Genomic DNA, 14852 nt, shown 5'->3' on the forward strand with positions numbered 1-14852 from the left:
GTTCACGTGTAGCGTACGTACTGGCACAGAACAGACGGGCCAAATGGCCTGGTTCTGTGATACAAATGATTGAATATCAATCCGAACGTGGGCAAGGGGGTGTGTGCGCGAGTTCTTAGTAGGTGCAGCCAGGAAATGTTAATGATACATTGGTCATCAATACAAAAGAACAGAAATTAAGATGGCTGGCTGTCTTTATATACAGCCTTGATAAGACCTCACCTGAAATACTGCAGACAGTTTTGGTCTCCTTATCGTACAGTCCTACAGCACAGTAACAGACCCTTCGGTCCAACCAGTCTGTGCTGACCCTAATCCCAAACTAAACCAGTGTTGCCTGCCTGCTCCTGGTTCATATCCTTTCCTATTCATGTCCTTATCCAAGTGTTTTTTAATTGTCCCCACATCCACCACTTCCTCAGGAAATTCATTCCACATGCAAACCACGCTCTGTGTAAAAAATTCAAATTGAATTGAATTGAATTGAATTTATTGTCACGTGTACTGAGGCACAGTGAAAAGCTTTGTCTTGTGAGCAATACAGGCAGATCACAGAGTATACCCATCCAAATGCCTCTTAAATGTTACAATTGTACCAGCCTCCACCACTTCCTCTGGCAGCTCATTCCATACACGTACCACCCTCTGCATGAAAAAGTTGCCCCTTAGGTCTCTTTTATATCTTTCCCCTCTCACCATAAACATATGCCCTCTAGTTCTGGACTCCCCCACCCCAGGGAAAAGACTTTGTCTATTTATCCTATCCATGCCCCTCAATTTTGTAAATCTCTATAAGGTCACCCCTCAGCCTCCGACGCTCCAGGGAAAACAGCCCCAGCCTGTTCAGCCTCTCCCTGTAGCTCAAATCCTCCAACTCTGGCAACATCCTTGTAAATCTTTTCTGAACCCTTTCACGTTTCACAACATCTTTCCGATAGGAAGGAGACCAAAATTGCACACAATATTCCAACAGAGACCTAACCAATGTCCTGTACAGCCACAACATGATCTCCCAACTGCTGTACTCAATACTCTGACCAATAAAGGAAAGCATACCAAACGCCTTCTTCACTATCCTATGTATCTGTGACTCCACTTTCAAGGAGCTATGAACCTGCACTCCAAGGTCTCTTTGTTCAGCAACACTCCCTCGGACCTTACCAATAAGTGTATAAGTCCTGCTAATATTTGCTTTCCCAAATCGCATTTAATCTGAATTAAACTCCATCTGCCACTTCTCAGCCAATTGGCCCATCTAGTAACGATCTTGTTGTAATCTGAGGGAACCCTCTCTCTCCTCTCACCTTAAAAATGTGCCCTCTAGTCTTGAAATTCCCATCCTTGGGAAGAGACAACTACCATCAACTCTATCTATACCTGTCATTATTTTATAAACTTCTATCAGGTCGTCTCTCAGCCTCCTACGCTCCGGGGAAAAAAGTCCCAGCCTATCCAGCCTTTCTTTATAACTCAAACCCTCTCATTCCTGGCAACATCCTGAGAAATCTCTCCGGAACCCTCTCCAGTTTAATAATATCCTTCCTATAACAGGGTGACCAGAACTGGACACAGTATTCCAGAAGGGGCCTCACCAATGTCCTGTACAACCTCAACGTGACGTTCCCAACTCCTACACTCAAAGGGCTGAGCAATGAAGGCAAGATGCACATTTTTGGCACACAGCTTTCCCTAAGCCGATCCCAGAGATGGGGGACATAAAAAACAGAAACTGCTGGATAAACTTGGCAGGTTCATAGCCATGTGTGGAGAGAAAGCAGAGTTAACGTTTCAGGTCTAGTGAATTTCTTCGGAACCCTAACCTGATCCCTGGGATGGTGAGATTGCTTGACGTTGAGAGACTGAGGTACCCAGAAAAGGATCTGAGGGAGGGTCACTCGCCCTGAAACGTAACCTCCGCTTTCTCTCCACAGATGCCGCCAGACCTGTTGAGCTCTGCCAGCAATTCCTGTTTGTGTTTCTGATTTCCAGCATTTGCAAGTCGTTGGGTTTTTTTTTTGTTGAGTTAACTGTGCTCGCATTCTCTAGAGATACCAGGTTACGGGAATAGAGCCGGGGGATAGGTCTGAGTGGGATACTCTTCGGAAGGCAGGTGTGGACTCATTCGACTGAATGGCCTGTTTCCACACTGAGGATTCTATAAAAAGAAACATAAGATTGAGATGAGGAGGAATATCATTGGAATCTGAGGACTCTGGAAGAATTAATGAAGAAACTTCCAGACAGATACCAATCAGTGCAAGGACATCCATGATATCAAGGTTTTCAAGAGTAGTAGAGATAGGTGTCCAGTCACTAGGGACAGGCCAACCCGGCTTAATGGGCTGATAGGCCACGAGGTGCCCCGAAGTTGCCATAAAGGAATGGGTTAACCGCTGAGGTGACAAAAGGGGTTTGGAAAGTGGCCTGCTCAGGATTTGCCCCACTTTGAGATCCACAGAGTCAATGAGAGTTATTTGCTGACACCCAGTGGTGATCAAAGAGACAGTAGCAGGCACATGACGAGAGGGGTTGACACAGAATGGGACTTTCTGGTGAAATCAAGAAGGAGCCCGAGGTCAAATGAACAGGAAAGAAAATATTGCCTCTGATTGCAGAGGGTGTTTGATGCTGGCAAAGCAGAGTGGAAACTTTGTGCATTATCTGGTCAGCAAGCAACCTCCTGTTTGATGCACTAAGATTGCCCCAGTACAGGCCCCTCTGCAAAGTAATTCAGAGAATTTGTACTGTAGCCATAAACAAAAGGTGACTACATGAATGATAATGGATGCTTTCTGAGCCACAATCTGCACACATTATCAAACCGGCAGCCCTTATGATAGGGAGCGCCGACTAAGTACTGACCCTCTGACAGTGTGGCACTCCCTCAGCACTGACCCTCTGACAGTGTGGCACTCCCTCAGCACTGACCCTCTGACAGTGCGTAACTCTGCATTAAACCCTCCGACAGTGCATCACTCCCTTAACACTGACCCTTCCACAGTGTGGTGCTCCCCAGCACTGACCCTTCCATAGTGCAGGGCTCCCTCAGCACTGACCCTCCGACAATGCGGCACTCCCTCAGCACTGACCTGCCGACAGTCCGGCGTTCCCTCAGCACTGACCCTCTGACAGTGTGGCACTCCCTCAGCACTGACCCTTCCACAGTGCAGGGCTCCCTCAGCACTGACCCTCTGACAGTGCAGAATTCCCTCACTACTGACCCTCCGACAGTGCGGCGCCCCCTCAGTACTGACCCTCTGACAGTGCGGCACTCCCTCAGCACCGACCCTTTGACAGTGCGGCACTCCCTCGGCACTGACCCTCTGGCATGGTGGCACTCCCTCAGTACTGACCCTCCGACAATGCGGCACTCCCTCAGCACTAACCCTCTGACGGTGCAGCTCTCCCTCAGCATTAACCCTCCGACAGTGCGGTGCTCCCTCAGCACTGAGCCTCGGATACTGCGGCACTTCCTCAGTACTGACCCTTCAACAGTGCAGCACTCCCTCAGTACTGACCCTCTGACAGTGCTGCACTCCATCTGCATTGACCCTCCGACAGTGCATCACTCACTTAGCACTGACCCTCCGAGAGTGCATCACTTCCTCAGCACTGACCCTACAACACTGCGGCGCTCCCTCAGAACTGACCCTCCGACAGTGCATCACTCACTTAGCACTGACCCACTGACAGTGCAGCAGTCACTCAGCACTGATCCTCCGACAGTGCATCACTCACTTAGCACTGACCCACTGACAGTGCGGCAGTCACTCAGCACTGACCCTCCGACAGTGCATCACTCCCTCAGCACTAACCCTTCCAAAGTGCGGTGCTCCCTCAGTACTGACCCTCTGACAGTGCAGCACTCCCTCAGCACTGACCCTCTGACAGTGCTGCACTCCCTCTGTCCTAACCCTCCTACAGTGTGGCACTCCCTCAGCACTGACCCTCCGACAGTGCAGCACTCCCTCAGTACTGACCCTCTGACAGTGCAGCACTCCCTCTGTCCTAACCCTCCTACAGTGTGGCACTCCCTCAGCACTGACCCTCCGACAGTGCGTAACTCACTCTGCACTGACCCTCCGACAGTGCCGGACTGTTGAAGGGTCAGTGCTGAGGGACTGCCACACTGTCATGGGTCAGTGCTGAGGGAGCCCCGCAGTGTTGTAGGGTCAGTGCTGAGGGAGTGGCACCGTGCTGGGGGTCAATCACTCCCTTAGCACTGACCCTTCCACAGTCCGGCGTTCCCTCAGCACTGACCCTCTGACAGTGTGGCACTCCCTCAGCACTGACCCTCCAACAGTGCAGCACTCCCTCAGTACTCACCCTCCGACTGTCCGGCACTCCCTCTGCACTCACCCTCCGACAGTGCGGCGCTCCCCCAGCACTAACCCTCTGACAGTGCAGGCTCCCTCAGCATTGACCCTCCAGCAGGGTGCCACTCCCTCAGCACTGACCCTACAACATTGCGGCGCTCCCTCAGCACTGACCCTCCGACAGGGCAGCACTCCCTCAGCACTGACCCTCCGACAGTGCGTAACTCCCTCAGCACTGACCCTTCCACAGTGCGGCACTCCCTCAGTACTGACCCATGACAGTGCAGCACTCCCTCAGCACTGACCCTCCGACAGTGCGGCACTCCCTCAGCACTGACCCTGCGACAGTGCGGCACTCCCTCAGCACTGAGCCTCGGATAGTGCGGCGCTCCCTCAGCAATGACCCTCCGACAGTGCATCACTCCCTCAGCACTGACCCTACAACGCTGAGGCACTCCCTCAGCACTGACCCTGCGACAGTGCGGCACTCCCTCAGCACTGAGCCTCGGATAGTGCGGCACTCCCTCAGCAATGACCCTCCGACAGTGCGGCACTCCCTCAGTGCTGACCCTCCGACAGTGCGGCACTGCCTCAGCACTGACCCTCCGACAGTGCATCACTCCCTCAGCACTGACCCTCTGACAGTGCATCACTCCCTTAGCACTGACCCTTCCGCAGTGCGGCGCGTCCTCATTACTGACCCTCTGACAGTGCGGCGGTCCCTCAGTACTGACCCTCCTACAGTGCGGCGTTCCCTCAGCACTGACCCTCTGACAGTGCGTAACTCCCTCAGCACTGACCCTCCGACAGTGCAGCATTCCCTCAGCACTGACCCTCTCACAGTGCCCACTCCCTCAGCACTTACCGTCCGACAGTGCGATGCTCCCTCAGCACTGACCCTCCAACAGTGCAGCATTCCCTCACTACTGACCCTCTGACAGTGCATCACTCCCTCAGCAATGACCCTTCCACAGTGTGGCGCTCCCTCAGCACTGACCCTCTGATAGTGCAGCCTCCCTCAGCACTGACTCTCCCTCAGCATTGACCCTTCCACAGTGTGGCACTCCCGCAGTGCTGACCCTCTGACATTCCGGCACTCCCTCAGTACGAACCCTCCGACAGTCTGGCATCACCCTCAGCACTGACCCTCCGACAGTCTGGCATCTCCCTCAGCACTGACCCTCCGACAGTGCGGCACTCCCACAGCACTGACCCTCCGACAGTGCGGCACTCCCTCTGTACTGACCCTCCGACAAGTTGGCACTCCCTCAGCATTGACCCTCTGACAGTGTGGCACTCCCTCACTACTGACCCTCCAACAGTTCGGCACTCACTCTGTACTGACCATCCGACAGTTCGGCATTCCCTCAGCGCTGACCCTCCAACAGTGAGGCACTCCCTCAGCACTGACCCTCCGACAGTGCGACACTCCCTCAGCACTGACCCTCCGACAGTGCGGCTCTCCCTCAGCACTGACCCTCCGACAGTGCGTAACTCCCTCTGTACTGACCCATTGACCGAATGGCCACCACTCTGTACTGACCCTTGAACAGTGTGGCACTCCCTCAGCACTGACCCTACGACAGTGCAGCGCTCCCTCAGTACTGACCCTCCGACAAGTTGGCACTCCCTCAGTACTCACCCTCTGACAGTTCCGGCACTCCCTCACTACTGACCCGCTGACAGTGCGGCACTCCCTCAGCACTGACCCTGTGACAGTGTGGTACTCCCTCAGCACTGACCCTCCGACAGTGCGTCACTCCCTCAGTACTGACCCTCCAACAGTGTGTAACTCCCTCAGCATTGAATCTCCGTCAGTGTGGCGCTCCCTCGGTACTGACCCTCTGACAGTGCTGCACTCCCTCTGTCCTGTCCCCCTGACAGTGGGGCACTCCCTCAGCACTGACCCTCCGACAGTGCGGCACTCCCTCAGCACTGACCCTCCTACAGTGCAGCACTCCCTCAGCATTGACCCTCTGACAGTGTGGCACTCCCTCACTACTGACCCTCCAACAGTTCGGCACTCACTCTGTACTGACCATCCGACAGTCCGGCATTCCCTCAGCGCTGACCCTCCAACAGTGCGGCACTCCCTCAGCACTGACCCTCCGACAGTGCGGCACTCCCACAGCACTGACCCTCCGACAGTGCGGCACTCTCTCAGTACTCACCCTCCGACAGTGCGGCACTCCCTCAGCACTGACCCTCTGACAGTGCGGCACTCCCTCAGCACTGACCCTCTGACAGTGCGGCACTCCCTCAGCACTGACCCTCCGACAGTGCGGCACTCCCTCAGCACTGACCCTCCGACAGTGCGGCACTCCCTCAGCACTGACCCTCCGACAGTGCGGCACTCCCTCAGCACTGACCCTCCGACAGTGCGGCACTCCCTCAGCACTGACCCTCCGACAGTGCGGCACTCCCTCAGCACTGACCCTCCGACAGTGCAGCACTACCTCAGTACTGTCCCTCTGACAGTGAAGCACTCCCTCAGCATAGACCCTCTGATAGTCCAGCACTCCCTCTGTACTGACCCTCCGACAATGTGGCACTCCCTCAGCACTGACCCTCCAACAGTGCGGCACTCTCTCAGTACTCACCCTCCGACAGTGCGGCACTCCCTCAGCACTGACCCTCCGACAGTGCGGCTCTCCCTCAGCACTGACCCTCCGACAGTGCGTAACTCCCTCAGCACTGACCCTCCGACAGTGCGGCACTCCCTCAGCACTGACCCTCCGACAGTGCAGCACTACCTCAGTACTGTCCCTCTGACAGTGAAGCACTCCCTCAGCATAGACCCTCTGATAGTCCAGCACTCCCTCTGTACTGACCCTCCGACAATGTGGCACTCCCTCAGCACTGACCCTCCAACAGTGCGGCACTCTCTCAGTACTCACCCTCCGACAGTGCGGCACTCCCTCAGCACTGACCCTCCGACAGTGCGGCTCTCCCTCAGCACTGACCCTCCGACAGTGCGTAACTCCCTCGGCACTGACCCTCTGACAGTGCGGCACTCCCTCAGCACTGACCCTCTGACAGTGCGGCACTCCCTCAGCACTGACCCTCCGACAGTGCGGCACTCCCTCAGCACTGACCCTCCGACAGTGCGGCACTCCCTCAGCACTGACCCTCCGACAGTGCGGCACTCCCTCAGCACTGACCCTCCGACAGTGCGGCACTCCCTCAGCACTGACCCTCCGACAGTGCGGCACTCCCTCAGCACTGACCCTCCGACAGTGCGGCACTCCCTCAGCACTGACCCCCGACAGTGCAGCACTCTCACAGCACTGACCCTCCGACAGTGCGGCACTCCCACAGCACTGACCCTCCGACAGTGCGGCACTCCCACAGCACTGACCCTCTGACAGTGCAGCACTCCCTCAGCACTGACCCTCCGACAGTGCGGCACTCCCACAGCACTGACCCTCCGACAGTGCGGCACTCCCACAGCACTGACCCTCCGACAGTGCAGCACTCCCTCAGCACTGACCCTCCGACAGTGCAGCACTACCTCAGTACTGTCCCTCTGACAGTGAAGCACTCCCTCAGCACTGACCCTCCGACAGTGCGGCACTCCCTCAGCACTGACCCTCCGACAGTGCGGCACTCCCTCAGCACTGACCCTCCGACAGTGCGGCACTCCCTCAGCACTGACCCTCCGACAGTGCGGCACTCCCTCAGCACTGACCCTCCGACAGTGCGGCACTCCCTCAGCACTGACCCCCGACAGTGCAGCACTCTCACAGCACTGACCCTCCGACAGTGCGGCACTCCCACAGCACTGACCCTCCGACAGTGCGGCACTCCCACAGCACTGACCCTCTGACAGTGCAGCACTCCCTCAGCACTGACCCTCCGACAGTGCAGCACTACCTCAGTACTGTCCCTCTGACAGTGAAGCACTCCCTCAGCACTGACCCTCCGACAGTGCGGCCCTCCCTCAGCACTGACCCTCCGACAGCGCAGCCCTCCCTCAGCACTGACCCTCCGACAGTGAAGCACTCTCTCAGCATAGACCCTCTGATAGTCCAGCACTCCCTCTGTACTGACCCTCCGACAATGTGGCACTCCCTCAGCACTGACCCTCCAACATGCGACACCCCGTCGGCCCTGACCCTCCGACAGTGCGGCACTCCCTGTGTACTGACCCTCGGTGTTTGAACCTTATGGTGTAAACCGTCCTGGCAAGTTGGAATTTTTACCCAGAACCTTCAGACTTTGACAAGAGGCGTTCAACCTTGCTGTTTGAAATCTCTCAGTGTGACGTGAATTCAAATCGATCCGTAGTGGTGAATCGCTTTCGCTTAGTCACGGCACAGTTTCCTGTAATAAAGTGGCAATATTTGTGGCTGTTGGATTGTGTTATCTCTTACGCCCAGTGTGTGTTAGTGGGGAGCTGGCAGGTCAATCTCCTCAAAGTGACTCCCCTTTCTCTGCCAGTCATTGGTGGTGGGGGTGTGTCAGGAAACAGTTTACCAGCACTCAGACTGCCTGGACAGGAGAACTTCAAAAGAGAAATATGAAACTTCGTCATTTTCCAGTGAACCGGGGGCGTTCCCTGTTCATCAGGAAGTTGCCTGAAGCAGAAACTGAGAATTGGCCTGATCAATTCAAACAATGTTGCAGAGATGCCTAAAAACATTATACCCAACCGTTCTCATCTGCTCGTTTCTCTCTGAAGGTAAGTGTTGGAATGTGTGCATGTGTGTGTAGTCAGATCAAGAAGTGTTCTCCTCAGCCTGGTGTTTGTTAGACTCAAGAGTCCCACTTCTGACACCTTTCCCTGTTCCGTATGAAGTGAACTGGGGCTTTCTCAGTCCTTCACCTTTCTCCGTTCAGAGCTCAGTTCATTGACGATTAGCATCTTAGTTGAGGAATTGGCTCCAGAAGTAGAGAAGTAACCTTGAACAATGTCAAAGCACTGGTTCAGTCTCAACTACAGTATAGATTCATTGAGTCGCACATAGAACGTAGAACATTAGAATGCAGTACAGGCCCTTCAGCCCTCGATGTTGAGCTGACCTGGGGAGCCAATCAGAAGCCCATCTAACCTACACTATTCCATTCTCGTCCAAGTCTATCTAATGACCATTTACATGCCCCTAACGTTGGAGAGTCTACTCCTGTTGTAGGCAGTGCATTCCATACCCCAAATACTGCTTGACATCTGTCCTATATCTATTACCCCTGAACTTAAAGCTACATCCCCTCGTGCTAGCCATCACCATCTGAGGAAAAAGGCTCTCACTATCCAACCTATCTCTCAATTAAATCACCTCTCAACCTTCTTCTTTCTAACGGAAACAGCCTCAAGTTCCTCAGCCTTCACTCTTATGACCTTTCCTCCTCAACAGGCAATATCCTAGTAAATCTCTTGATCCTTTTCCAAAGCTTCCACGTCCTTCCTGTAATGCGGTGACCAGAACTGTACACAATACTCCAGGTACAGCTGCAGCATTATCTCATAGTTCCGAAACTCAATCCACGATCAATAAAATCCAGTACACTGTATGCCTTCTTAACAACAAGGCATTCGATAAGGTTGCCCACAGTAGGCTATTGTACAAAATGCGGAGGAATGGGATTGTGGGAGATATAGCAGTTTGGATCAGTAATTGGCTTGCTGAAAGAAGACAGAGGGGGTGGTGGTTGATGGGAAATGTTCATCCTGGAGTCCAGTTACTAATGGGGCACTGCAAGGGTCGGTGTTGGGTCCACTGCTGTTCGTCATTTTTATAAACGACCTGGATGAGGGCGTAGAAAAGTAAGTTAGTAAATTTGCAGACGACATTAAGGTCTGGAGAGTTGTGGATAGTGACAAAGGGTGTTGTAGATGACAGAGGAACATAGGTAAGCTGCAGAGCTGGGCTGAGAGGTGGCAAATGGAGCTTAATGTGGAAAATTGTGAGGTGATTCACTTTGGAAGGAGTAACAGGAATGCAGAGTAGTGGGCTAATGGTAAGATTCTTGGTAGTGTAGATGAGCAGAGAGATTAGATTCCCTACAGTATGGAAACAGGCCATTTAGCCCAACAAGTCCACACCGACCCTCCGAAGAGTAACCCACCCAGACCCATTCCCCTATATTTACCCCTGACTAATACACCTAACACTATGGGCAATTTAGCATGACCAATTCACCTTAACCTGCACATCTTTTGTATTGTGGGAGGAAACCGGAGCACCTGGAGGAAACCCACGGGGAGAATGTACAAACTCCACGCAGTCGCCCGAGACAGGAATCAAACTCAGGTCCCTGGCACTGGGGGGCAGCAGTGCTAACCACTGAGACACTGTGCTGCCTCATGTGGGAGTTATGGAAAATAAAGAGCATGAAAGCAAGGGAAGGGCTAAAGCATGGAGTCCACTGGCGATCTGTTGCAAGGGGTGTGTGGAAGGCAGGATGGGATAAGACAGTGGAATGGTCTTACACCAGTGAGCAGAGTAAGGTTAAGGCTGAAAGGTCACTATGGCGAGATGAGATAACAGTTAGTAAGGTTAGCCTCCTTTTTAAGTATCACTATGACAAGATTGGGACCATAAATATTTGGGACACGTCATTAAATATCTAATTAATAGTTAGTAGAGTCAGCCTGCTTGAGACTATTGACAATAAATATCTAATCATGACATCAGGAAAATATTAAGTAGGGTCTGGAATGAAAGACCATTGTTGGAAAAGCTGACACTAAAAATCTAACCGTGACATTAGAATAACATTAAGTAGAATGTACAACTAAAGAGATGATGGGAACTAACATCACTGGCTTATTGTGTAGCTAGACTGAGGTACTTTGATTAATATAGTTGGACATGCTGATAAGCTAACAGAAACATGATAAAAAAAGATAAAAAAACCACAGACCCTGAGGTTCAGGGGCATTCGAGAATCTGCGTTCTCAGTGCCATGGTTTTTGGTTTGCAAATAAAAGACCTACTTCTTGAAGAACTTTCTGCATCTCCTGGTGGTTTTCTATATGTTCTCCACGACAGTGACCAGGTGCATAGATACTTGAAAGTTGCCACCCAGATTGATAGGGTTAGAACATAGAACATGACAGCGCAGTACAGGCCCTTCGGCCCTCAATGTTGCGCCGACCTGTCATACCAATCTGAAGCCCATCTAACCTACACTATTCCATGTACGTCCATATGCTTGTCCAATGACGACTTAAATGTACTTAAAGTTGGTGAGTCTACTACCATTGCAGGCAAAGCATTCCATACCCTTACTACTCTCTGAGTGAAGAAACTACCTCTGACATCTGTCCTATATCTATCACCCCTCAATTTAAAGCTATGCCCCCTCATACTCGCCGTCACCATACTTGGAAAAAGGCTCTCCCTGTCCACCCTATCTAACCCTCCGATTATCTTATATGTCTCTATTAAGTCACCTCTCAACCTTCTTCTCTCTAACGAAAACAGCCTCAAGTCCCTCAGCCTTTCCTCGTAAGACCGTCCCTCCACACCAGGCAACATCCCAGTAAATCTCCTCTGCACCCTTTCCAAAGCTTCCACATCCTTCTTATAAAGCAGTGACCAGAACTGTACACAATACGCCAAGTGCGGCCGCACCAGAATTTTGTACAGTTGCAGCATAACCTCATGGTTCCAGAACTCGATCCCTCTATTAATAAAAGCTAACCCATTGTATGCCTTCTTAACAACCCTGTCAACCTGGGTGGCAACTTTCAAGGATCTGTGTACATCCACATCAACCGCCTGACCTTCACCCACCTGCTTGGTCACCTTCTCAAAGAACTCAATAAGGTTTGTGAGGCATGATCTATCCTTCACAAAACCTCATGAAGATCCCTAATCAACTTATTCCTTTCGAGATTATTATAAATCCTATCTCTTATAACCTTTTCCAACAATTTACACACAACCCGAAGTGAGGCTCACTGGTCTATCATTCCCAGGGTTGTCCTGACTCCCTTTCTTGAACAAGGGAACAGTATTTGTTGTCCTCCAGTCTTCTGGCACTACTCCTGTAGACAAAGACAATACAGCGCAGAAACAGAACCCTCCCTCCAAGACTTCACCTGATGAAAGGGCTATGTTCCGAAAGCTTGGGATTTCAAATAAACCTGTTTGGACTTTAATCTGGTTTCTGACTTTGTTCACCCCACTCCAACACCAGCCCCTCCGCATCAAGCTGACCAAATTGAACTAATCCTATCTCATAGCATCATGGAGGTCTACAGTATGGAAACAGGCCCTTCAGCCCAGCTTGCCATGCTGCCCCATTTTCATGATTTAAACTGGTCCCATTTGCCTGTGGTTGTTCCATACCCCTCCATTCCTCTCCCATCCATGTCCCAGTCTAAATGTTTCTCAAATTACTGAATTGTTCCAGCCGTCCCTGCTCTTTCTGACAGCACATTCCAGACACTCACCACCCTCTATGTGAAAACATTGCCCCTGTGGACCCTATTGTATCTCTCCCCTCTCACTTTAAACCTACGCCCACTAGTTTCAGACTCCACTACCATGAGGATAGGCTGTTGGCTATCTACCTTATCAATGCCTCTCATGATTTTATCAACCTCTATAAGGTCAGTCTCCTGCGCTCCAGGGAAAAAAACTCCCAGCCAATCCAACCACTCCTTATACCTCAAACCTTCCAGCCTATGTTTCTTCCTAGTAAGTCTTTTCTGCACTCTTTCTAGTTTAGTCATACCTTTTCTACAGTGGGGTGACCAGAACTGCACACAGTACAGGGCCTCACCAATGTTTTGTACAGCTGCAGCAAGACATCCCCACTTTTATACTCAGTGCTCTAAGTGATGAAAGTAAGCATACCAGAAGCCTTCTTCACCACCCTGTCTACCTGTGACTCCGGTTTCAAGGAGATATGAACCCGTTCTATAACACTCCCCAGGGCCCTACTACTGACTGTGTAAGTCGTGCCCCAGTTTGGCTCATTAAAATACCAACATTTATCTAAATGCTCACATTTATGTAAAGTAGATTCCATTGGCCTGCATTTCAACCACATTCTCTCTGAACCTTAATTGTTCATGTCCCTGCCCAATTTCTTTTAAATGTGGTAACTGTATCTACGTCTACCACTTCCTCTGGCAGCTCATTCCAGATGAAGATTTAGATTAGATTAGATTAGATTACATTACAGTGTGGAAACAGGCCCTTCGGCCCAACAAGTCCACACCGCCCCGCCGAAGCACAACCCACCCGTACCCCTGCATTTACCCCCTACCTAACACTACGGGCAATTTAACATCTTTGTGACTGTGGGAGGAAACCGGAGCACCCGGAGGAAACCCACGCAGACACGGGGAGAACGTGCAAACTCCACACAGTCAGTCGCCTGAGGCGGGGATTGAACCCGGGTCCCTGGCGCTGTGAGGCAGCAGTGCTAACCACTGGGCCGCCGGGCCGCCCACGAATTAGTTTATTGAATTCAGGTACCTTCTATCTAGCAACTCAGGAGGTTGAAGCTTCTGTGTTCCATGATGAAGTTACGCAATTACATTGAAAATTACGCATGTTTATATGTTTTTTAAGAAATAGTACAGCCTTTATTTCAAGGAAGGCCAATCACATATAATAGGGTGACATGATTTACAGTTATAATAAGGCAGCTAACTACTTTGTCCTGAATAGAGCAAGTAGTCCTCATGCCTTGGCTGTAGGAACACTATTTCCAACTCCTGAAATATCTGATGATATTTCCTGGGAAAGGGTTCTTAATTACAAGAAAGGTCTACATATTTTTGTTGCCTAAATTCAAATTTTAGATCCTCATTTCCCCCTTTTGGTCATTTTATGACCACACCATAAAAGCATGGATCAAATTAATCCAATTCAATGACAGCAAAAGACTGCCATATTTCCTCTTCCTCCGAAGGGGAACTTAGGGCAGGCAATGGGGTTTCCTCATCTTCATTTAATTGGGGAAGAAGCATTTTCTGAGTGGAGCCAATATTGTCAATAGAAGTTAATATTTTGGCAATAATACGCTTAACTATAGCAATACCAATAAAAAGACCAATTAAAACAATAGCACCATACATAGACATATTCATTAAACAGTTGCACCATGAGCCAAACCCCAATCTTCCCATCCTGGACCTTTGTTCACTTGGTTGACAAAAGTGTGAATATTATCAATATGTCTCGTAATGTTTTCAGTGACCCTCATAATACATTTTCCTTTAACTATAACACAAAATCCACCTTCTTTCGCAAGTATGTAATCGGTTTTGTTGGGCAAATAGGCGCAGTTCTCAAAGCATGTCCCTAATTTCTATTAAAGCGGCAGTTGTCTCATTCCCCAGAATTGTGACTCCACCAATGAGATCATTATGGTTTTGATGACTAATATTCTTAAGGACTCTCGTAGTGAAAGAACACTAAGAGCTGCACATGCCAATGAGTGTGGTTTACTTCTTGATATGGTCTTTGGATTTTTCCATTCTGCTCAGAAGTCAGGAGAAACTGTATGTTTAAAAAGGGAATTATGATCTCGTTGCCAGGTAACTGGATAGGGAACAGGAGTTGGAAATAGTAT

The 14852-nt window shown here is 50.9% G+C and overlaps 1 protein-coding gene across 1 annotated transcript in view; it reads left to right on the forward strand.

The window, feature by feature from the left end:
- Positions 1 to 8766: 8766 nt before the first annotated feature.
- Positions 8767 to 14852, forward strand: part of LOC122544267 (uncharacterized) — an 85318-nt gene continuing 79232 nt past the window's right edge. The window contains exon 1 of the mRNA XM_087980856.1: positions 8767 to 8997. Within this exon, the coding sequence (XP_087836982.1) occupies positions 8934 to 8997 (64 nt within the window). The 5' untranslated portion in view covers positions 8767 to 8933. The remainder of the gene's footprint in view (positions 8998 to 14852) is intronic.

This window comes from Chiloscyllium plagiosum, unplaced genomic scaffold (genome assembly GCF_037043375.1).
Source record: "Chiloscyllium plagiosum isolate Xiang-an unplaced genomic scaffold, Cpla_swu_hap1 HiC_scaffold_38, whole genome shotgun sequence".
In the NCBI taxonomy this organism is placed as follows: domain Eukaryota; kingdom Metazoa; phylum Chordata; class Chondrichthyes; order Orectolobiformes; family Hemiscylliidae; genus Chiloscyllium; species Chiloscyllium plagiosum.